The sequence below is a fragment of the Arachis stenosperma genome, chromosome 9 (genome assembly GCF_014773155.1).
Source record: "Arachis stenosperma cultivar V10309 chromosome 9, arast.V10309.gnm1.PFL2, whole genome shotgun sequence".
NCBI lineage: Eukaryota > Viridiplantae > Streptophyta > Magnoliopsida > Fabales > Fabaceae > Arachis > Arachis stenosperma.
The window spans coordinates 4,335,718-4,360,952 of NC_080385.1; the positions used below are offsets into that span (position 1 = coordinate 4,335,718).

At 30.2% G+C, this 25,235-nt stretch overlaps 2 protein-coding genes across 2 annotated transcripts; both read right to left on the reverse strand.

Annotated features, from left to right (window-relative positions):
• Positions 1–4,697: 4,697 nt before the first annotated feature.
• On the reverse strand, positions 4,698–10,730 carry LOC130948100 (auxin-responsive protein IAA26-like). Its single transcript, XM_057876808.1, has 6 exons — positions 10,451–10,730; positions 9,835–10,330; positions 7,630–7,955; positions 6,697–6,859; positions 5,490–5,554; positions 4,698–4,927 (listed from the first exon to the last, which is right to left on the reverse strand). The coding sequence occupies exons 2-6, from the start codon at positions 10,260–10,262 to the stop codon at positions 4,890–4,892; spliced, it is 1,020 nt and encodes a 339-aa protein (XP_057732791.1). The 5' UTR covers positions 10,263–10,330; positions 10,451–10,730; the 3' UTR covers positions 4,698–4,889.
• A 2,445-nt stretch (positions 10,731–13,175) lies between these two features.
• On the reverse strand, positions 13,176–18,911 carry LOC130951108 (hexokinase-2-like). The gene is made up of 9 exons (XM_057879721.1): positions 18,556–18,911; positions 17,508–17,658; positions 17,231–17,413; positions 16,568–16,642; positions 16,272–16,427; positions 16,062–16,160; positions 15,846–15,976; positions 14,495–14,576; positions 13,176–13,715 (listed from the first exon to the last, which is right to left on the reverse strand). The coding sequence occupies exons 1-9, from the start codon at positions 18,825–18,827 to the stop codon at positions 13,377–13,379; spliced, it is 1,488 nt and encodes a 495-aa protein (XP_057735704.1). The 5' UTR covers positions 18,828–18,911; the 3' UTR covers positions 13,176–13,376.
• Between the last annotated feature and the right edge of the window lie 6,324 nt (positions 18,912–25,235).

The following is a 25,235-nucleotide window of genomic DNA, read 5'->3' on the forward strand; positions in this document are numbered from 1 at the left end:
TCACATCCATGTCACTATGATCATCAATATCATCCCTTGAGCTATTCACTTTGCTCTCCTTGCTTGTCCCAGCTTCAAACTCAACAACACCATCCCGATTGTGATGAAAAGTTAAAAACCACTAATCTTGTAGGCACCATCATCATTACCACCACTACGAGCACCACCATCACGTCATCACCAGGGACAGAGAGCTCAATCCTGTCACAATCCACGCACCTTGTTTGCTTGCAAGAGAATAACATCTCAACAATACAGTCCCTTCTCAACCTGAACTCCTTGGGAAAATCAGAAGTCGCTACCATGATCGCATGGTCAATTATCTCAAATATGTCAGAAGAAGATGAACAAGACCTGAAGTGACTCCTCTAGTGATCCAATGACTTCATGATGCTCATTCCCAATCAAACCCAGACTTCAATCCATATCCCAGCAATAGGAACAGCTAAAAAATGGAATCACCCACCGATCAAAATTTGATTTTTTCTCATGGAGTAGGTAGATAGCACCAATGTCAACATTAATATACAACTCTGTTTAATGCTTTCCAGAAATCACAAGAAAATTTTCTGTTGTTCTTGTTGTTGCTGTTCTTGATCCTTAAGTCCTGTAAATGGTGAATTTTCTGGTGAGCGAGGATTTTGTTCAACAACAATGAACACTAAAGTTTATAAATTTATTAACTTAATGCCGCTGTGCCCTTGATTTGGCAAGATTCGATTGGATTCGATTTTAATTGTTGCGCGAATATAGATAAATACGATATTTTTTGGGGAAGGAATTCGGCGATGACAAACAAAATAATCAAAAACCAGAAATCAACCCACACAGCTCCACCAGAAGCCAGTGCCCAGCGGTGGTCACTGAGGAAGAGGACGGAGAGGAGTTGGATGGCGCAGCGACGACAATCTCTGCGACATTGGGCGGAAGGTGTTCAGCGAAGCAGCATCTACTTATTCACGACAGAGAAGAACTGCGGGTAAAGACCGGCGGTGTCATGGTAGAAGAACGTGCAGGGACTGACGGCGACGTAGAACACCTTGCAGGACGGCGGCATGGTGGAGCTTCAGGTAGGAGACGAAGAAGCTGTTGAATGTGGGAAGAAGGAAATCCTATTTTTTGCTGGGTTTGGGTTTGGCTTGATGCGGGTATGATCCGGGTTCAGATTGAGTTGTCAAGCTAACGTGCTATATCAGCAAAATTTAACGTCGTTAGTGACAGAATAGACGGAGGGACTAACGTGATTAATTTTAAATCTTTCAAAGATGATTTTGATTAATTTAATCTTTTGAAAATCAATTTAAAAAGTGAGTCAGAGACCAATTTGACTATTTACTCGGTAATAATATATATCTAATATCTTATTAGTAAAAGTTTTTTACTCTTAATAATTAATATATTTATTGTTTTAAAAATCTAACAAATAATTTATGTAATTGAGTGATACGTAGAACCATTCTGATCCATCATAGTAACAATTAATCAAAATTAATCTTGATTACAATGTTAGGGAAAAAAATTGAAACTATACCTTATATGCTTTGAGAAGAGTAAGATACTAAAAATAAAATAAAACTCTATGTATAGAATAATGAAAAAAGGATACCTATCAAGCCGTTGTGGTAGGTTAGTTTATAAATAATAATTAAGGATATTGATTACATAGAGAGTAATAGGTATTGGTGAATTTCAAAGTGGTGAGTAATGCATATTCATGATCATGACCATGGTTCCATCTTCCTCTTCCATGGCATGTTTTTAGTATTTTTAATGCCAAAAGGATTGACATTGACGTAATAATTTAGCAAATTATTATTATATTAATAACATGGGAATGTGATCACAATCAAATAATGAACAACTCGCGCCACTTACCATGAATAACTAACCCTTTTAACATGGTTGGGACCAACCATTATTGATTATTCCAAACTAGAATACATACATTAGATGTTGACATTCAATAATAAATAAATATGAAGTACTTTCATTTAGGTTTGGTGTTATTACAGTCTTACGGATACAGATATAAATTATTTAAGTCCATTTCTAACAATCTTAAATGTACATTCTTTTTTATTTATTAGATCCTTTTTTGTTTTCCGTTCAGGTAACTTTTTATTTTTTGGTACATTTGCTCAGCTTATTTTTAGATTCTTTGTTTGGACAGTCTTACTTTTTTTTTAGTCTTCTATAATATTTTTTAATATTTTAGTCTTCTATAATATTTAATTCGTAGCAATTAGCTAATGGATTGTTATATACATAAGATAAAATTCAAGTTATCGATAGTTAATTAAGTGGATAAGTAAATTGACTACTCAACCAACCCAAATTAATTTTGTGCATATTTACTTATTAGATATTAAATATACACTCATCACATCATGTTTTTTGGGTTTATCTATTTTGAACCCTAAAGACACACATTAAATTTATAAATTAAGAAAATTTTTATTAAAAATATAAAAAGTATAGTTTTTAATGCATTTATTAAATAAAAATATTTAAAATTGTTTACTAATAATAAGGATTTTTTTTTTATGATTTTCGACATTACCCTGGTGCTCTGCTTTTCTTTTTTCTCGGTTGGGCCTGAAACTTGGTGGGCTTAAATTAAAATATAAAAGATAATTTCAACAAATATATGCTCCAAAGTGTAACAAAGCCCAAGCCTGTTACTGAATATTGGAGGCGACCCAAACTAAAATATTGCTTCAAAGTTCAAACCTTGCTAATACCAAAAAAAAAAAAAAGAAAGAAAGCTCAAATATTGACAAATTATTACTTTATTAGACCATATAAAATATTGACAAAATAAAAAGACCATCTATTGTATTTAGTTATCTATTGTATTTAGTTAAAAGTTTAGTATTTTTTTTTTTTTTGGGTTGAGAGTTAAAAAGTTTAGTTAAATCTGTCAATTGTCCTAATCATCTTATCATGATTATTGCGTATTTCATGACTCTTAGACCCACGGAAAAAAAAAAATTTATACCATGTTTGGTTGATTGGTTCGGCTCCAAATAAATAAAAATAAAAAACCTATGTAATTGTTTCTGAATAAAAAATACTGAATTTTAAAAGACACAAAGCTATTTGGAAAAAAAAAATACAATGATTTTAATTTCACCAAAAACTAGTAACAGTGGTGATAAAAGCAGAGACCAAGCTAGATGGAATAATAGAAAGGAGCCAAAAAATTAACTTCATAATAAAATAAGATTAAAACAAAAATTTTATGGAGAATTAAATTAAAATTTGTATATAATTTATATGAACAAAATAAATTTAGGGGGGCATTGCCCCTTCCTCAATAATTTATATGAACTAAATTAAAACAATTCGATAACCTAAAACTTATACCAAGATATTTACTTTTTTTTTTTAATATATTTTCTATTGGGGACATTAGCTAAGCCTCCTTCTGATTTTCTAAGCCAGCTTTTTCCATTTGTTGGAGGCACCATTACAATCTCTAAGAACATGGGTGGATACAATGACCCGTGAACCTTTATTTGTGATATATTTTCAAGTGTCTATCACGTTCAAAAAAGAAAAAGAAAACTATCATTTATACATACATCACTAATCCTTATTAGTTATTACCCTATATTTGTTTTTATATCATAGTCCAACTCGTATCTCAACTTTTGAAAACAAAACAAATATAGTTGCGGATTAAAAGGAGAAATAAAAGAAAAAAAAAACACTTTGTTTGATTGTTGAATCCGTCTTTTCTAAGCTAGACACAACCATTGGAGTATTAGCATTAGAAAGTGAGTAAACTATTATTTCTAACTAGAAAAATTTGAATGTTGATAATTCTAACTATGAAACATACAAACTAACTTGATGCACATCAATAGTTTGATTAATTAGTTCGACAAATTACCAAAAGAAGTAGTTTGTTGGGTAATATTATCAAACGTTTTAGATAACTTTATTGTACTAATTTAATTTTTTTATGGATATTAAGTTAACTTACACATTTTATAATTAAAATTGAAGATGATTAAATCTTTTACAAAAATAATAGTTTACTCTCGAAAAGATCAATATTATATATTTATATATCTCACATTTGTTGGAAGGGAGCCACTCATATAAACATAAATTTAACATATATAATCGATTAAATTATGTTATTTTTACTAAAATTAGACCGGACAAATCAGTTTAGCCGAAAAATTAATAAATTAAAATTTGAAATGGTCTAAATTAATATTTTTATAAAAAATGACTATAATATCTCTATTATAAAAAATAAGAGTATTTTAGTCATTTTCTATAATAAAGATATTGTAGTAATTTTTTATAAAAAATAATATTAATTTAAACCAGTTTAAGATTTGATTCACTATTTTTTCGGTCAAATTAATTTGTCAGACCTAATTTTAACAAAAATAACACAGTTTAATCGATTATATATGTTAAATTTTAATTATTAAAAAACATCTTAAAAAAATACGTTTTAATGGCTCCCTTGTTGAAATAGTAGCAAAAATTCAACTCGAGCCTTTGTAAAATTCGAATCCATTTTTACCAATTATCCAAACCAATCTGGCAATGCAGCTTCCACTTCATAAGATCATAAATTGGGTATAAAAAAATGCAATAATAATCATACACATGCTTTTAAAATGATCATAAGAAAATCATGTAGAAAATGAGCAACCCTACAAAAGGGACTTAATTAATTAATAATACAAGACAAAACAAGTTAGTGAAATTATGATGAATACATGCATATCCGTTTAAGTTTTTCCTTGATACATTCATACACATTAGAAGTAGAAAATTTCATTCCTTGATGCATTTTAACAAAAATGTGTAATACAAAGTCTCTTCAGCTTTAAGCATGGAACAAGAAATCATAGCCTCAACCTTCATTTTGAGTGGTGTATGTGGCCTTGCTTACCACCAACTGAAAATTAAACAAGAGTAAATATATATACTATTAAATTAATATTGGTTACATGAGTAAAATAAAAACAAAAATAAAAATAAATCTAAAAGGGTAAATAATTAATGCTTGAAATATGGACACGACAAGGTCATATTATATTCATTTTAAACATGAAAAAATATCATGCATGATGACTAATCCTGCTGCTTATTATGGTTCAAATATATATACTATTAAATTACTTTATTTAGTGCATGAATGATTAAAAAAATTTACTTTAGTGCTTGAGTATGAGAGTATCACAGCATGGTGCCATTGCCATTATTTAATTAAGAATGATATCATCTAGGAATTAGTAATTCGTAACTTTCTTATATTTACTGATGAAGAAATGGTTGAAATATGAATATGACAATAAATTAAAGGTCATATTTATTTTAAACATGAAAGGATTTTAATTAAAATTAGTACATCATGCATGCACTAACTAAAAAATAATCCAAGGATTAGAATCTATGCATGAGAATCATGATAGCATTGTCCAATTAATTAATTAATTAAGATATCAATTCAAACTCACGTGAAAGAGCTGCAAGATCAGATTTCTTCAACACTCGCAATCTCTTCACTGTTGATACAAACATGCTGCCAAACATACACATTAAAAAGGAATCATATAACATATATAATAATAACAATCATAGCTTCCAATAACATTTTTCTAGTAATTAATAATGTTGAAACCCAATTATTGCAAAGTGATCTATAGTTTATTGTATTGGCCAGGGACAGTCATGCAAATTTTTCACGTGAGAAAGAGACATCTTAATTTTATGTGTATATAGTTATTAGAAAGGACATAAATAAATAGTGCTCATATACTTTTAGAGACACAAAGTATAGAGGGAGATAATTGTTTAGTTCTATATATGTTAATTAAGCATTGGACTTCGAACTATAGTAAATAATAGAGAGAGATTGTTAAGAAAGACACATTTATTTAGAGGCTGTTTTGGACAACACTTATAATTTTTTTAAAACATTTTTTATTATATTTTGGCATTTTCATCCCATTATTCCACTATACAACTTATAATAATAGATAAAAAGATAAAATATATTTTTTGACTTTAAAGTTTGTCAAAATTTTTAAAATATTCTTAACTTTTATTTTACTTCAATTTTGTCTCTGAAGTTTTTTATTTACATCAAATATATTCTTGAAAACTAAATTTTCAAGAAGTTTAGGACTAATCTAGCAATGATACATGACAACTATGTCTAACTTATTTGTGTTGAAAATTATTCTTGTAAAATTGTTGTTGAATTGGTCCAAATTTTTTGAAAATATGATGTAAATAAAAAATTTTTAGGGCAAAATTAAAACAAAATAAAACTTAAAGTATTTTAAAATTTTTAACAAAATTTTAGAACAAAAAATATACTTTATCCTCTATATATATATATATATATATATTGTAGTTTTTGAAAAATATCTAACTTTTTAAATAAGCCCGTGTTTAAAGAAGCACCTACATTACACAAAGATTACCACAAAAAACTGAATAATATAATTTGAATAGTAGGAGGATAGATAAAAATAAAACAGACTATTTTGATCTTTTCATCTAAAAAAAAAAAAATAATTAAAATATTAACACGTATCATATTAAATAATTTAATTATTTTTAGTTATTGTTTTTACATAAAAACATCTTTATGTAACTTTTTAAAATAAAAATTTAAGATGAATGAGACAGGGATAGAGAGAAGAGATAGATAGTTACTGCCATGGGACATCCCCAAGAAGCATCTTGTCTCCTTCATTATCTTCATAAATAAGAGTATATTCCCCACTTCCATCTAATACACCTGTTGTTATCATTGTTTTCTCTTCCTCTTGATTTTGCTTTTTAATACTTCCACCACCACACGAATCTCTTCTTTGAGCTGATCAACAACAAAAACAAAATAAGATTTATTTCTCTCTGAATCAAGTTCAGTTGTATCTGAATTCTCACCTTGAAGTGATGTTATAAAACAAAGAAAAAGTAATAATAAATAAATAATAAAAGAAAGACAAGTTTGGAAGAAAAATGGTTTTAAAAGGCCACTTGAAAATTTTATTAGATATACTCATTTACTTTTGGTCTTATTGTCAATCTTTTTTGCCTAAATTTATCGGTATTCAAAGTTCATCAAGTAAACTTCAACTTATTTTAATTAATTATGGGTTTAATTAACTCTAACTCATTATAAGGATAAAGCTTTCTTATCACTAATTTTTTTCAATCATAAAATTTAAATAGAAGAGCTTATTTATTAAAGAAAACAAGAACTCATCCATTAAACCAAAGAAATTGCTGATTTTTTATCAATCTTATTGTTAAATGTTATTACATATAAAGTTTTATTGATGTATATATATTAATAACAGAATTTTGTAGGTAACAAAACAACTAAACAAGAGAATATAATACCCTGTGAAGAGTATTAAGGTGGCTACTTCTGTAAAGATATCTTATCTTTATGTGAAAATTATATTTTGAAGTGTTAGACAATGATTCAGTCAAACATGTCAAATCATCTAACGATTTATAATATAATCTTTACATAAAAATATTTTTATAAAAGTATCCACCTTATATTGAATGATGAACAAACAGTTTTGATTAAATTGTCCAAAAGATAAAAAGGGGTCCACAAACAAAATAACTTACCTGAAAGGAGGTCTCTAAAGAGGTGGTCAACAACAGAGGAAAGTTTGTCATAGCTGCCATAAGCATTAATATCCACTTTTCTCCCAATTGGAATTCCATCCATATTGATCTTCACAAACATGCCTTTATTAGGAGTACCACTAATGTTGTTAACATGTTCCTTATTAGTAGTATTATTAGCAGCCTTGTCTTCCACATTAAGATTAAGATGATGATGATGGTTGTGGTGGGACCCAAGAGGGGGCTTAGAAAAAGTGCTTCCACTTGCATTGTTCTTCCTGAATGAACGAATTGGAGGCCAACCCACTACTGGACCAGCTGCACTTCTGTTTTTGGGGTGGTTCCATGTACAAAGTTTAATCATGAGAACCAACAGGATACGTTAGTAGTTAAGCACTACATGACCTATGATACACATTGATTGACACAGACACAGAATACGACACATTACTGGATACAGCGACACACTAATTCTAAAAATTATCAGAAATATGACATACATGTACAAAATAAAGAATTTTTTGGATAAATTATAGTCATATGTTGATATTTAATGCTTTTTTAATTATATAAATAATTTTAGATATTTTTTTATTAATAATTAATAATACATATCTTTTTTAAATTCATTTTAAAAGTATAAATTAAGAATGAACAAAGGTTAGATACACCAACATGTAATTATATTTGGGTGTATCTAAGTGTATCTCCTGAAGAAATGAGCGTCGTGTCCAAAATGAAAGTATCTGCGCTTCATAGATAATGAAGCTCTATATTATGATTAAGAGCTGTGATGACTTTATCATCCATCATTTACTATTGGATTGAATTCAATTTAATCCACACTCTATCCAACAATTGATCATAGTAGATCATAAATGAATCGGCACGGTGTCTCCTTAAAAGCAAAACTTAGTTAGAGGAAGTAACACCATCAAAGTTCAAACAGAAAATATTTCTCGTAAGCTGATTTTTCTACAACCTTTATACTGAATATATACAAATTTCTGGTGAATAGCGTCTACATTAATTTGATCAGAATAAGAATTAATCATTAGAAAAAATAGCATGAGGATATCAATCTTCCTCAGCATAAGTTTACAATAGTCTAATTCCACTTTTGAGTCATGTTAGATACTTAGAAGTTTAATTGAATAATTTTTTAAATGTTCAAATAGCATTTCCTTATGCTGAATGAAATTGGTGAGTGAGTGAAACTAAGAATAAAAACACAAGACAGAGGTTCAGACATTCACATGGCAAAGACAATATCAAATTTCAAGAAAAGATAAGGAAGGCACATAATTGATGACAGATAGTATCAGCAAACAGCAATCAGATGCAGACATCACTAAAGCATGGCATGGAAAGTGTGTGTAACAATACAGAAAAGAACAGCCAATATATATAATGAATATCACAAAGATTTCATAGCTAAAGTTGCCCTTCTTTTTAGGATGAGTACTGTGCAAATATGCCAAAATCATTTTGCAATTAATGCTGGAATCTTCATAATTGGTTCTTGCACTAAAAAGTACAATGGACCACAAACAATATCAAATCTGACCCGGCTGGCAAAGATTCTCTCTAAAAGTTTAACATCAAAAGCAACTAAACTTTGTTCTTTTTATCAGTGAGATCACTTGTATTGATCAAACAACACTATAATAGTATTTAGACTAAATTGCATTTTTGATACTCTTCTATTCATAAAATATATACTAACCTGTCTTGTTATTTATGTTATAATACAACACTCAAACACTTTATTTTTTAAATGGAAGTGTTTTACATAAAGGTGGACCAAAATAGTGTAATACAGAAACATGGACCGCAAGAATTTGTTAGAGGGGAAAAGCAATTTTGCTGAGAGCAAAAAACTCGTTAACTCTTCTACTATTGACTTGTGCTTTTCACCCTACTGAAAAGAAATTTTTTTCAGAACTACTTGCTTCCGTATACATGTTAATCACACCATTAAGACTATTTTTTGACATATACATTTATAATTCTTCCATATTAATATTTTCCAGCCACAGTTAGAAGCGTATATTTTGTATTTTATACACTATGACATTAACATAATATTACATAAGTTTAAGGGGAAGTAATTGTAATTTACCATAATGTTATGAATTATGATTCCATGTCTAAAAGTTCAAGAAAGACACAATATATGGAAAGAAGGGAGAAAAGCTGGAGTACCTTTTCTGAGAGCTGTTGGGGGCAGCTGTATTTGCAGAAGAAGGTGATGATAATGCTTTCTTCTCTGCACAGACTGCACCATTATGAAACTCTATCACTTCAGAACGACATGGTTGTGATGATGATATTGCATCCTTTGATTCCTTTCCCACCATTGACATGTTCTGAAGAAATGATGAAGCTTTAGCCTTAGTAGCCTGGTCCTGGTGGTAGTTGTAAATTCTCTGGGATGAGAAGTAACCAAGAGAGAGTGGTGATTGATATGATTCATCACTGTTTCTTTCTCTCTTGTTTTCATTGTGATGAGACCAATAATCTTCATCTTCTTCTTCTTCTTCACCAGGTGGACCAAGTCTTAGTTCTAGTTCCTTTTCCTCTGAAAACTTGTTATGGCTGCTTCTTCTCCTTCTTCTACTATCATCCATCATTTACGCATTAAAACAAACACTTTGTGTGCAAGGAAATAGAATTGCCCTTCATGCAACAACACAGCACACTGGTTCATGCAACAATGGCCCCAAAAAAAGTGTCAATACAATTGAGAAACACAGAGATAATAATTAAGATAAATAATACAAATCTCACACAACAAAATAGTAAGTAGTAGTGCACATACCCTAATCAATTTCTTTCTAAAATGAACTTGGATGAAGTAATTGAAGACTTTGATATATGAACAACTTTTGTAGCTAAGGTAATTAACCTTGGAAGGTCTAGTACTAAGAATTTGATCACGAATAATAATTATCACAGGTCAACAAATTAAGATCCCTACCAAAGAAAAAAAGAAGAACACAAACTAAAAGCAAAGGAATGTAATATAATAGCATGAAATTGTTGACTAGATTTTATGTTTTCAAATATTTTATTCCCACACGTTTGTTTGGGTTCTTTTTAGTGTGTTTTTCCAGTTTCCACCTTTTTAAAGAGAGGAAGGCAACTAATCACTCGTACGTGTTGGTTTCGAATCTCGCATTGTGTATGCAGCAATCTATTGGTCAGACCTTTAATAAAATTTAGATTTGCGATGAATTAATTTTTAGTCTGTCGAACTAAAAGATACCTAGGCAACCAAGAAAAGACAGAAAGGCAATTCATAGTAGGACAACAAAAAAATGCATGGTTTTTAAAATTGCATGTTTTTTTTCTTTTATTTACGTAATACAACAGGCTGCATAATTTTTTTTGGCATAAACAATAAAATTTTATGATACGCATAGTTATATACATAACTATCTTTTATTATAAAGAGTTTGGTATTAATTTTATAAAAGGGAGTATTAATAAACACGTTATGCATTAGTAACTATAATTATTAGTTATTGATATTATATCTCTAATACATTTTTTTATATATATATATTTTTTGAATTTCCATAAATTTTATATTTTTTTTCAATTTTTATTTATTTATCTTATACTAATTTTTTTTTGGATCAACAAAGATTGAACTCTAACTTTTTTATCATAAAATATTTAATACTATATTATAAAATCATTTATTGCAAAAATTTGACTTAATATGAAAAAGACATAAATAGTTATATATATTGCTAACAATTACAACTGTGTATTAAAACTTTATTGCTGTATACATAACATTTCTGGTACTTTATGTTGGCAATAACAAATGATGGTTCATTATTAGAAAGAGTCTAAATTTCTCTTGAACTAGAATTCAGACTAAGTTCGTAGATGAATACCAAAATTAGTAATGTCCAAAAGAAAAAAGAGAGGTTGTCATTGCCCAAAAATCTGAAACATGATTGAAGGGAATTATTACACACGCAACCTTAGAGCCCCTAAAATAATAACGTTAGGCAGCAGGTTGTTTGGCAAAGAAGTAAAAGCAAGTTGCAAGGACCTCTCATCAAAGATACTTACATTGCCTCTCACAATTGAAAACGTTTGACAAATAATGCCTTTGCCTACTAAGTACTAACACCATATAATTACACTTGGTATCTAATAGCTTGCTGCACGCACAAGGCGGGGTTTGAATTCCTGACACTTGCTTAAACAAACAAATGAGCTGACCACTTGACCAATCCAAGTGGGTTCTAAATTTTTATATTTTGTATCTATACCAATTTAATTACGTGCCAATGCATAGTATAGTCTTACTCTTTGATGTATAAATAAACCAAAAATGTTATTTTTATACTAAAATCAGTCACTAAAATCAGCCATTAATGTAGTTGTGTATAAATAAATATGTGATTTAATTTATTTTCAATGTATATTTATATTCTAATATGTATTTTATACTAGTGGTTAATTTTGGTACACACATAGCATAGTCCATAAATAGACACATTTTAGTTGTTAATTTAAATACAAAAATACTATTTATACACTAAAATCAGGCACTAAAATTATCTACTATTGTATTTCTGGATAAATACATGTGTGATTTAATTTATTTTCAATGTGTATTTGTATTTCAATATATATTTTATACTAGTAGCTGATTTTGGTGTACACGTAGCATAGTTGATTTAAATATCATAATTTAGGTATCCAATTCGGCATGTAATTAATTATGGATCTGGAAAATATCAAATCAGAAATTTGTATTCAATAATAGGGTAGATCCACTTTAACTAAACTTGCATTCAGCACTAAATAACAATTGAAATAGTATGAACTTGTTTTGATTGTAATTATCAAATACCAAGTTGGGTGTCCATCACTAGGTACAAAAAAGTAAACACTTCCTCAAGAAACTACTACTAATATATTAATGACTCTTAAATAAAGATATATCTTTCTTGTTTTGTTTCTTAAAACAGTATTTCTGTTTCATCTTTTTTTAGAGTCAACGTGAACAATTTTGGTTAACACTTCAAAGTCTTCATTAACAGGAAGACACTTGGTACACTCAAGTCCTTGATGGCACAAATGGAGGCAAAGTAAAGGTTGTTGCCTTTAGTTAATGATCTTTATTAATGTTAAATGTCAAAACAAAGTAGTAAAGTGCAGGTTAAGTTGGTCGTATGAGACAAGATCTAAACATCTTTTGAGGTATTAAGAGAAACGAAATAAAAACATATTGCTTACCTTGTTATCAGGTCATAAAATTGAATTGATTGGGTCCTTGCTTGTGTTTATTAATTTCCTCACCTTACTCAATTTCAAACTTGCCTATCACTGTACCAATTTGTTATGGCAAAGAATTGAGTAGTTCACTTGTTATAATGAGATGGGCAATTAAGTTTAAAGGAGACTAATTTGCTTAAAGAAACTATTTCAATTTAACTGTAGCACTGCAAATTTTTTTCACATAACTGAAATACAGTGGGATGAGAATATGGTCAAGACAAATACAAGAAGTAAAAAAGTAAAGAATTGTTCTGAATGAATTAAATATATGAATGTATAGGAATGGTGCCAAGGAAGGTTGCCTTAAACAATAAGTTTAAAGAGCAAAATTTGCCTTAACACAAAAGTGTAAGAGTCAACTCTGTAGAGGATCAAGAAGGGAAAAATGACCTCCAAAAAAATTGATACAAACCCAAAAAAATACTAATATAAGTGGTAACTTAGCCTTCAAGGTACTGAGAATGAGAAGCAGCAAGAAGAGCAGCACCAATTCCAGAACCATCCATGGAGTGCTGTATGACAATGTTTTGTGAGACAACTTCTCCAAGCAACTCAGCCACGGTATCCTCTAGGCACTTGCTGTATGCATCATAATGCTCATACAATCCACCATCCATGGCTATCACAAACCTTTGACCCTCACTGTCATTGAGGGTGTCTTTCCCCAGCTTCTTCAGGATACCCAACATGCCGGCAGCGGCAAGACGAGCGCCGCGTGTAGCAATAATGTTGCAGAGCTCAATAACCACCTTCCTTGATTCCAATGAACTATCTTGTATCTAAATATTGTACAAGGAGAAAATTAGTAAAGTCAATAAAAGTATCATGGGAAAAATACACTTCAGTGCTATGTTTATAGAGGAAGTTAGTGTCACATTTTGCAAAATATAAGTGCTGAGTATTATGTAACCTAAATCTCGAAAAGGTTAGTATAAACTTCAATAAATGGGGGGAGGTTATATATAATATTGCCTAATTATATGGGAGGTCAATGTAGTTTACCCATGTATAAATGGAACTCTTTTAAAAGCTAGACGTTGCAACATGAATCACAAGTTCAGATAGAACTAAATTATTGAAAATGTAATAAAGGTATTCAGTATGCAGTTTAGTATTGATAAACTTTCAGTTTAAGAGTTTAGTACTGTCAAATAATCACATATTACTTGCTGCTTGACCCTTTACATAAATTTTGTAAATAGTTATACCCTTAGAATATCTTTGGATTTCTGTTTAAAATATCAAACCATGTTTAGACAAAAATCTGAGAGAAATCCTTGCCTAAATAAACCATTGTGTGAAGGTTTTCAAATGAGAAACTAACATGCGTTCAGCAGTGTGCCAAGGTCTAATCAAATCACAATGTAAAAGAAGAAACAAAAAAAGAAAATATTACACTGAACAATGTATCAAATTAAACTCTTCAATATGTGAATTTTGTACCCTAATTATAAGAGTATAGATAACCTTGATATCACCAAAGGTTGAAATAACTTGCATAACATATGCAGAAGAAGCTTTCCTATAAATATTAAACTGTATAGAGAATTTTATATACCTCAAAAATGGTCTTCAGTTTGTTCCCAACTACACTGAGATCAGCAGACGTGTCATGATGCATTGCAGACATGTCAGGTGTCCTGCACATCCAACACTCATGGTCATGACATAAAAGTTTGTCCCAACAATAGTAGAATTTCAGATTTGTATTAAAGCATAATGCAAAATCCCTAAACCCTAAAAACCCCCCATTCTCTTCCATTCAGTTATATTATTCCCTTTAGTTACAGCACACTTTACCCATGCCACGCATCCCACACTCTTCACATAATTCCCAATTACAATTAAGCCCATATAATTATTAATGGATACCTAAGACAAACCCATAGTGAGCAGTATAATAACTATAAACACCTGTAGTTAACTAACTAATCACAGTTTTCATATGAAAATTGTACCGAGTATTGGAGACTTTCATTAGGGATTCAAGGCCTGGACTATCCAAGGTCTACTTTCTTAATGCCCCACAGAAGTTGGAGCCTTCAAACATAAGACATATAAAAAAACATTGGTAAAGCATAATTATGCAATCCCTCTGCATGAGTGCCAGGTGGTAATCTGATAATGGACTCTGATCACTAAACATGGGAAATGAAAGCTGTCATTTAGATAGTTATTACTCTCATGAGAAAACCTTTGATATGTGTATTAACAGAAACTCTCTCAGACTGAAGATACACTAAAAATCACCAGCAACAAACTACCAAGAATCCTACTCCAAATGAGAATGGATGAATGTCAGTGTATAAGGTTCCCCTCTTAGTTTCTATTATGATGGCTATGAAAACTTGAAAATCCTCCATAAGCTTTACAACTAACTGTAAAGATCTCTCATCTAGCCACATTTCCTATTTCATTATTAAGAAAGTACCAAACCTAGAAGGATCCTTCTATATCCAGTAGACACGACAAAAACATTCTTTTGCACATTTCCTATTTCATTAAAAAACGCAATCACTCTCTTCCAAAGTGAGTCACAGATCGTTGCTTTAATGGCTAAATGCTTACCCTAACAGCAATTTCAGAATAAATAATGAGAAACCACAAATTCTATTCCTTCCTATTATAGTTTTGCTTGTTATTTCGAATCAGCGAATCATTTATATTTAGGAGCAGAATGGGTGTGTCACTGATGTACCACTTATGCTTTCAAATGTTCATTGTTCATTGTTCATTATAAACAAAGCATGCAATAAGTGTCTATTTGTTCAAATTTAACTATTGATATCAGAAGCAAGTTTCAAGGTGAATGTTATTTGAGCAGGTGGAGAGAAAAGGAAAAGAGACACAACAGAAAGAAAATTAATTGGATAAACTGGATCCCAGTAATAGAAAGGCTAATTTTAAACCTTAATGTGAACGGAACTTTCAACTTTGGAGGAACGGTGTCCCCGAAAAAGGAAGCTTCTTCAGCCATTTTACATAGCACTCTTCGAACAATATCTCCCAAATACATACCAGAAATTATCTTCTCATAAACCTGGAAATTAGAAATGAACAGACAAGTGATATAACCCCCTTTGTCAAGGCAGATATTATGGAATTTAGAAAGAACATGAATTCACCTGTTCACCAGGGTTTAAACTCTCCATATCTAATGCATGATCAAACTCGGTTAAGGGAAGATGTGAAGACCGGAAATTTCCCCACTCCATGTTAATAACCTGCAGCCATCTCGTATGAATTCAGAGAGGTTGGAATGTTTATTCTACCGTTCATATCAGATAATCTGTAGCCATCTTACACTAAAGAAAAGTAAGACAGAAACTGGTTACCATTTCTCCGGACTTGGGCAAAAGGCCATGCCATTTTGGTATTGCTTGAGCACGCTCCACATATGCTGCATTTGTTCCAGTACCTAAAATAACAGCAGCAATGACATCTTTGTCTGTGTATCGACCTCCAGCTAATGTTCCAACTGTATCATTGACCTAGTATATACAATGAAAATAAGTACATACTGAAAAAAAAAAGCCACAAACAGAAATTTGACTTTGGAACACTAAAAATTTTCAGAATAAACAAAACTCTTGAGAATGAATGTCATACGAGAGTCCAAAACTTCAATTACCAGAGCTGTTACACGCATATCAAGACCTTGCTTCTCCATGGCTTTTGTCAATTCTGCCACAATATCCTTACCAACCTATTCAAACAACACAAAAAAAAAAGTATAAATGCAGAGATAAGCTATGTCCCACGATAAAATCTCCTAATGCCTTTATGCACTAAGCATGAGTTACTCCACATAAACAAGTTACTCTACACCTTGAACCACCTAAGGAGGGGATTCTACCACGTTTTTAACAATAAGATACCTTATACATGGAAAAGTCAGAGACTATACACAGGCAATGTAAACTTTCAGCCACTTCTTTAAGAAATAAGTGGAAAGAAATACAAGACTTAAACAGAAAAGTGATCAAACTAACTATTTTTGATAGATGAACTGACACTTGACATTCAGAACAAGAAGGAAATAAATTTTGGGACCTCATGAACATATCCTCAGTAACTTATGTAATGTAGTAAGATAATATGATGATTATTATTAACAATAATTTATTATATCAACTTGTGATGTAACTGTAAATTCAAAGTTGGGGAGTCAGAATTGAGGATTTAGAACCTAATCATTAATAAATCATATCCACAAAGTGCCATAATATACAGCAAGAAGATTCGACTTGAAATGAAGTAAATGAAAGAAAAGGAATCAGGATGTGGTATTAACTGTATCATCTATGGAGAAGCCTTTTGTCCACTTTATAAGGTTCCCAGAATCAATTGATGTTTGCATGACAGGGAAGGAAAAGGTGAAACCTAGTTCCCTCTGTCTACCAGGAGGAATTTGAAAATCTGGTCCTTCTTCGGCAACAAATTTTGCAAGTTTTGATGCAATATATTCAAATAGTGCCTGCATCAGAGTTTGTTTAAACTTTTTGGTCATTGTTTCTCAAAAGACTTGCACAAAGAAATTAACAATTGTTAAGGTAACACAAAGGACTCACACTTGATGATCCAACCATCAACTTAGGTGGAATTGACACCTCAGTAAATTCTTGACTAACAATACCACCTCCCTTTCCCCCCAGTTGCACACGTAATACACGAAAGTTAGTTCCTCCAAGGTCCAATGCATAAAATAGTCCTTCCTCATCCCTAAAAAAAGGGAGGGATGCATCAAATCAGTGCTCATTCGCTGTCTCCATAGTTTTAAAATGTTGAAGAACAACTAAAAAAGAAAATTTTGACAATGCAAATGGATTTACATTCATCAAAAGAACAAGAACTCGAAACAAATAAAAACCAGTCGAAAACCAAAAGCAAAGAAAAATAAAAAATGTGTTTCCGTCTAGTCCATGAACAAAAAACAGTCAAAAATGTATGCGTATCATATTTGTATATAAAACAGACCCTCCATTCAAAAACATCTCAGTTTGAATATGACTTAGAAAATCTGTTACATTTATATTCCATGTAATATTGGTGTAAATTTTTATCCATATACATTGCATTGTTAACGTTACATTGCCTTATAGAAATATATGTTTAATATTACATTGCCTTCCATTTCTCTCTCTACCACTCTTCATTAATCCTCAAACCAATGCCAAAATGCCACTGTGACACACAAAAAAGTACAAAACTTCCGTTCCAAAACATCTATTATCACTTTGAAAATCTTATACATTCATAACTCAATGTAATATTAATGTAAATTGCATCCAAATAATTAAACACACTAATAGACCAAGTTTTCAAATTGACAGCTATTTTGAAACCTTATATTTTCATCCAACATTACATTGCCAAAACAAATGCATCTTCCACTCTTTATGTTCCTCGAGATCCAGATACATTAATTTCTCGAGGAATTCAAAAACAAAAGGAACACTTATCAAACGGCATTGTATCCAACAACAGTATTGATATTCATATTCATATTCATGCAGCATAGGATTCATATTAAGATCAATGCATATAGATAGATAGATTAATCGGATCAAAGAAATTGAAAAAGAAACATGAGATTAGAGAAGAGAGAGGTGTTACTACCCAGTGGGGAGATTATCGACGTAAGTGATGAGCATCTTGAGCTTACTGCCACCCTCAGATGCGAGACCGGCGTGCATCTCAACGGTCATGGCATCCGCCACCTGTCTCAGCTTGGCGATAGGGGTTGCGCACTTCTCCTCAACCTCCTTCACTATCGCCAATGCCTTCGCCCTACGACGCCATTTTCTCACAAACCGCCGACCTACCACTGCTGCTACAGCCACCGCCGTCGCCACCCCAATCACCGCCGCGACCACCACCACTCGACCCATAGCTACTACTTGAAAGAATCGCTGCGAATTTGGAAGATTGTGTGTGCTGTCTAATTACATGCCATATGATGTGATCGCCATGACCGAGAGCGTGTTCGTGTTGAGATTTATTTATACGTCTTATTACAAGTGGCAATGGCCAAGAAAAAAATGCATCTCCTATAAAAGATGGCTAAGAATGAAACAGAAAAAATGTGAGGTTTTTTATTCAAAATGGATAATAATGTAAATAAATACTTGTGTTAGGTTATGAACTCTTTTAAGTTGTAAGTTGTAACCATCCATATTTTACTTACTTTGTGTACTTGTTAAGAAGAGTTATTAAAATAACCTTTTATTTTCTTTTTCAAATATAACAAATAATATTATTATTCTATTAGGTTTTGTTTTTGAAGATAGAATAAGACAAGACACTGAGAACAAAATATAAAGAATAAAGATACAAAATTTTGTATTCTTGTATTTTGTTTGGTGATAAATTAGAATAAATTATAAAAATCTAATTCATTCTTATTTCTTTTCATTCAAAAAAATTGAGAAAAATAATAATAAAAAAAATAATTATAAAAAATTAACAAGAATAATAAAAAAATAAAAAATATATCGTATCTCTTGTTAGTGTCTCTGTGTATCTTTCTTACTAGGATGAACACAAAATATACCAATTCAATGTCTCTATTTATATCTCATCTATCAAATACGATTTTATGTCTCTGTATTTTTGTCTTAGTATCCTATTTTTTTTTTAAATATAACTAATTCAACTCAAATAAATATAAAAATTCAAAAGATGGTAAGAATGATTTATCTTAAATTCTATACTCTAAATTATAACTAATTTAATTGCTTATATTAAAGGTTCATAAAACAAAAGTACAATGTAGAGGCTTTTTATACTTCAGGTAATCCACCCTTCTTAAATGTAAAAAGACAGATTAAGGAAAAACTATTAGAAAATAATATTGATATCATAGTTGTGAGAACTGAATTGGTGATCAAATCGCTCTTCAATCGATAGATTATTGATTGAATCGATTGCCCGTGTAAATAAAAAATAAAATATAGTCAAAAATTTAAAAAATATATTTTTACTAACATTTTAAAAATATTTAGCTATTCTAAAATAATATGAAACAAAAATAATAAATATTTTGTTAATTTTATTCTATCATAAATATTTTTATTTTATTTTTATATTAAAATAATATTTATTTTTAAATTTTAATAATTTATTAATTAGTTTATATCTATTATACTATTATATACTACAAGTATTTATTGAAAAAATATTAATAGATATTATATAATTATAAAAAAAATGAATTTATAATTATTATTAAATAAAAATATAATTAATTTAAAAATAAATAAATTTATAATTAAAATTAAAATAAATTAAATAAAAATAAATTATTTGCTGAATGTTATATATATATATATATTTATTTGCATATATATTAATAACAAGCTTAATAGTTAGGTAATTATGTGTGGGTGACTCGTAATACAAATAAATCAGGTTGATCAACACTCCTATCGCAAGAAATAAGGCTCCGTTTAAGCACTTTTGACCATGATCTAAAATTTAATTTTGCATGTCATCAACATTTATAATTCCAATTTACATTATATCGATTTGCGATTCATACATATTTGCATTATCAATGAATTTTTATTGAATATTTATCTCTTAATTCATGTGAAACAAGGATTGCATATATCTCACGTAATATCAACACTATCACAATCATTCTAATATATATATATATATATATATATATATATATAAATCAAAATTATATAATTATGTACATAAAATCCTAACAAAACAATTCTGTTGAAATTGGATTTTGTGTATGTATTGATCATACAAAAATAAAGTATTGTGTCAATTCAATATAATAATATTATAATATTTTAAATCATTTTTTTTAGGATTTTAGATTAAAAAACAAAGCAACTCATAGAAAAAGCATTAGTAGTATTCTAAAAGGTAAATTAAAAAAGATAGAATGATATTTGTTAGAATTTTATATATATAATTAGACTATTTTTATTTTTTTTAATATTCGTCAAAGATGAGTATTACATTAAGTAATTTGGTTTCAGATGAAATTTATTTTATTATAATTTTTTATGTGTATTACACACTTACATTAGGATATTTGGTTTCAAGTGAATTTTATTTTATTATAATTTTTTTTAGAATCTAAAAAATTTTGTAAATTAATTTTTTATTAAAAATATTTCCTTTAAATTTTGAAAATTACTAAAATACTAAATTATTTTTATATACTTTTTAAATTATGAAAATAGAAAACGAAATTTCTGTTTTGTTTTTATTTTTTTAAAAAAATTTGTTATCATGAGTCCTAAGAACATAGGTTAAGCATATTATAAAAAAAAATTAATGCTATTTATTATTTCTATATATTAAAAACGTAAAACATTTTATTTTTACAAAAAATAATATTAAAATATTTTTTATATTATTATATACTTAACCTATGTCCTAACATACAATAACAACATTCTTTTTTAAATTATAAAAATAGAAACGAATTTAAAAAATTAAAGTTGCATACCTCAATTCGGCAACACACATATGCAAGTAAATGGACATTGACGAAAAAATTGGACCAAAGATGCAGTCTTTCATTTAATACTATTTTAAAGGGGTTTTTTTTAATTTAAATAAAGACAAAATATTTAATTTAGTTCCTCAAATTTCTAACTCGATTTAGATTAATTCTTTATTTTTTAAAATGATTAAATAAGTCCCTCACATTTAAAATTGTGAATCTCTATTAGTCCAAAAATTAAGAAACGTTTTAATAATACTGAAGTGTACACTTAACTAAATGACGTCGTTTAGTGATGAATCTCACATTACAGTAAAATGATGCCGATTTGTCCCTATAATTTATCCTCCCCAATCAAAAAACTCTCAAATGGTCTCTTCATTACCTAAAATTTCTTTCTTATCAAAAATTGCAATACATTCTTGTCACCTTCATTATCTCTTCGTCTTCCTCAAGACAGTATTATTGCAGCTCACCGGCGGTCGTCTGTTGTCCCTTCATTTGATCAGCGACATTTTTTATCTCTGTCAACATCATCAGCCGCAAACATTTTCTCCGGTGAACAGTAAGGGTTTAGGTTTTTTTATTTTTTTTCACTGTGTTGATGTTAGTTGGGTGATTACCATAGTATATATGTTGTGATTCTGATACTTGCATTTAACTTTTTTGAATGTTTTTTGTTATTCATTTTTTGGTGGTTGTGTTCTAGGGTTTAGAATTTCTATTTTCGCTTGCAAAGTTAAATGTATCTGATAGTGTGTAGTTAACGGTTTGTTAGTTAATGGTTTGTTAGTATGTGATTGTTTAACATTTTTTGAAAATTAGAAATTCCTTTAATGGTGAACTCTGATATATTTTGTTGTATTTTTTCAGATGAGTGATCGGCCGAGGCTCATTTTTCACGATGGAGGGAGGTTTGAGACCAAGTTTCTGATGGAAAATTTGTATACACATCAAGTCACGCAGATGAATGGCTTAGAGTTGATACAAATTACCTAGATGTTTTTGTCATAATTGGTTACTATAAGGAGTTGGGCTATGATAAAACTAATGCTTGCTGGTACTTGGACCCTAAGATGGTTTAGAATACGGTTTGAGGAGGTTGAGCTGGACCAGGATCTAAGGGATATGGTTAGCCTCTGCCGCCAAAACGATAATGTCATCCATATCTATTTTGAACATGGTCCCTCTGTCCCTGAGTTTATAGATTATATAGAACTATCTGATGATGATGAATGTGTTGGTGGAGGAGGTGACAAGAATGACTTAGAACAATACAATTGTGTTAAGGAAATCAACATAATTTTAAGCCAATTGTCTGTCTTTACTGAGCAGGAGACTCCAACACTACCTAGTGAACCAATTGTACAACCAAATACTAAGTCATCTGTACTCATATCCCAACTCACACCACAGCCAACGCCACCATACTACAGCCCATACCATAGCCCACTATCAACATGCCCTTATCACAACTGATTCTCATTGCTCCCAAGAAAAATCGCATAAGCACCAAGCCATTGTCTCAACCAAATTCGATTACACTCACTCTTCCAATTTAGAAAAAAAAAACACAAAAATTGCACAAACTGTTTATAGAAATTCCACCACCAAACCAACAAAAAAATTTGATGGCTTCAAATTTAACACTTCAACAAAGTCACTTAGAAAATATATGACAAGATCTGTCGACAAGAAGGAGTTGGGCTATGATAAAGTTGATGCTTGCTGGTACCTGGACCCTAAGATGGTTTAGAATACAGTTTGAGGAGATTAAAGTTGGACCAGGATCTAAGAAATATGGTTAGTCTCTGTTGCCAAAATGATAATGCCATTCATATCTATTTTGAACATGGTCCCTCTGTCCCTGAGTTTATAGATAGGGGTGTTCATAAAAAAAATGTGATTAACCGGTTAAAAAATCATAACCACATTTTAGTTATCAGTTTAATAAAACAATTTTAAAAACCATATCCATATCTTTTAGAATTGGTTAACCAAAACCAAATTAAAAAAAAAATCGGTTTTTAACCGATTAACCAAAATCAAATTAAAATCAAAACCTAATTTCAAAATGATAAAGCCTCTTCGACAAAACCAAATTCACTCTTCGCCGCCGTCAACAGTTGTTCTCCTCTGCCTCTTGCCGGAGCTCGCCGGTGGTTCGTCGGACCTCTACCTCTTCGAGTCTTCACTTTGACTCGCGACTCTGTCTCTCTACCTCGACCTCCCATTCGCGACTCTGTCTTCACTTTGATTCGTCGGAGTATCTCTCTTTTTTTGTTCTCTTCTTCTTTTGTCGGTGGCTCACCGAAGCTCATCAATTGAGGTAAGCCTCCTCCTTGCCTTTGGTTCTGAGTTCTGAGTTTTATCCTGAGTTTGTTATTTGGGTTTTTTCTATTTTGTTGATTGTTCTATTTTGTTCCTTCATTAGTATACTTCTGACTTCTTCATTTCAATGGATTAAAAATGTGCAGATTTTAAAATCGCTCAGTATTAAGCTCTTCGTTTCAATGGATTCTGTTGTAAGTTTCTTCTTCACTGTGGTTCACTTTTTGATTGGTTAGGACTTAATTAATTTGCATGAATTGAATGGAGAATTATTGTTCTAATTATCTGTCTCATTGAATGGAGAATTGTTGTTCTGGCTGCTGCATTATGCTATGTTTCTGCAACATTACACTAAAAATCAGTTATTTTTTTAAAATCATTTTTTATTTTAATAACCAGTTAAAAATCAGTTTTAAAATTTGCTAACTGAATAATAATCAGTTTTATCATGTAAAACTAATTTGATTAATTAATCAAGATAAAAAATTTTATTAACAAAAAAACTGGTTTAATTTTTGGATTAACCAAATCATGTACACCCCTATTTATAGATTATATGGAACTGTCTGATAATGATGAATGTGTTGGTGGAAGAGGTGATAAGAATGACTTAAAATAACACAATTGTGTTAAAAAAATCAACATAATTCTAAGCCAATTGTGTGTCTTTAATGAGACTCTAACACCACCTAGTGAGCCAATTGTGCATCCAAATACCAAGTCATCTAGACTCATACCCAACCCACACCATAGCCCATACTACAGCCCACACCACAGCCTACACCACAGCCCACTCTCAACATGCCCTTATCACAATTGATTTCATTGTCTCAACCAAATTCAATTACATCCACTCTCCCAATTCAGAAAAAACAAACACAAAAATTACACAATTTGTTTAGAAAAATTTCACTCCCAAACAAACAAAAAAATTTGGTGATTTCAAATTTAACACTTCAACAAAATCATAACAAGATTTGTAGGCAAGAAGACACCTCAAAAGCCAATTATTGGGATTGGTGGTAAATCATTCTATTCATATGAATTTGCAGAAGATAGTCTTTACAAATTACATCTATTACCTAATCTAGCACTAAATCTGAGGTAAAGCCATCTATAAAAAAAAGAAAGAAGTAAGCTGGCAATACTTTAAACAAGAAAAAAGACAAGGTTGCACAAGAAGAGATAACCCCTGATAACTCAAACTCCGAGAAGAATGGAGGATATGAATCCGATTAGCAGAGTTATGCTAAATCATATTTATACGTTATGCTAAATTATATTTGCTTGAGCTTATTTATTGTATTTTATTTAATTTAGTTTAATGTAATATATGATTTGTTAAAACATATTTTTTTGGAATCATTTTATTTATTTAGTTCAATGTACTCTATATTCTTTTGCTGAATCATATTTGTTTGAATTTATTTATTGTATTTTATTTACTTTAGTTTAATGTAATATATGATTTGGTAAAACATTTTGTTTAGAGTCA

What these genes read in the sequence shown, in the direction of transcription:
- LOC130951108 (XM_057879721.1), bottom strand. Translation starts at nt 18,827, where the DNA reads ATGGGTCGAGTGGTGGTGGTCGCGGCGGTGATTGGGGTGGCGACGGCG. An exon ending in TGATGGTTGGATCATCAAGT is followed by an intron (nt 17,414 to 17,507) that starts GTGAGTCCTTTG and finishes ACTCTGATGCAG; the next exon opens with GCACTATTTGAATATATTGC. An exon ending in AACTGAAGACCATTTTTGAG is followed by an intron (nt 13,716 to 14,494) that starts GTATATAAAATT and finishes TACAATATTTAG; the next exon opens with ATACAAGATAGTTCATTGGA.
- LOC130948100 (XM_057876808.1), bottom strand. Translation starts at nt 10,262, where the DNA reads ATGATGGATGATAGTAGAAGAAGGAGAAGAAGCAGCCATAACAAGTTT. An exon ending in CCCAACAGCTCTCAGAAAAG is followed by an intron (nt 7,956 to 9,834) that starts GTACTCCAGCTT and finishes CCCCAAAAACAG; the next exon opens with AAGTGCAGCTGGTCCAGTAG. An exon ending in CTTGGGGATGTCCCATGGCA is followed by an intron (nt 5,555 to 6,696) that starts GTAACTATCTAT and finishes TATGTTTGGCAG; the next exon opens with CATGTTTGTATCAACAGTGA.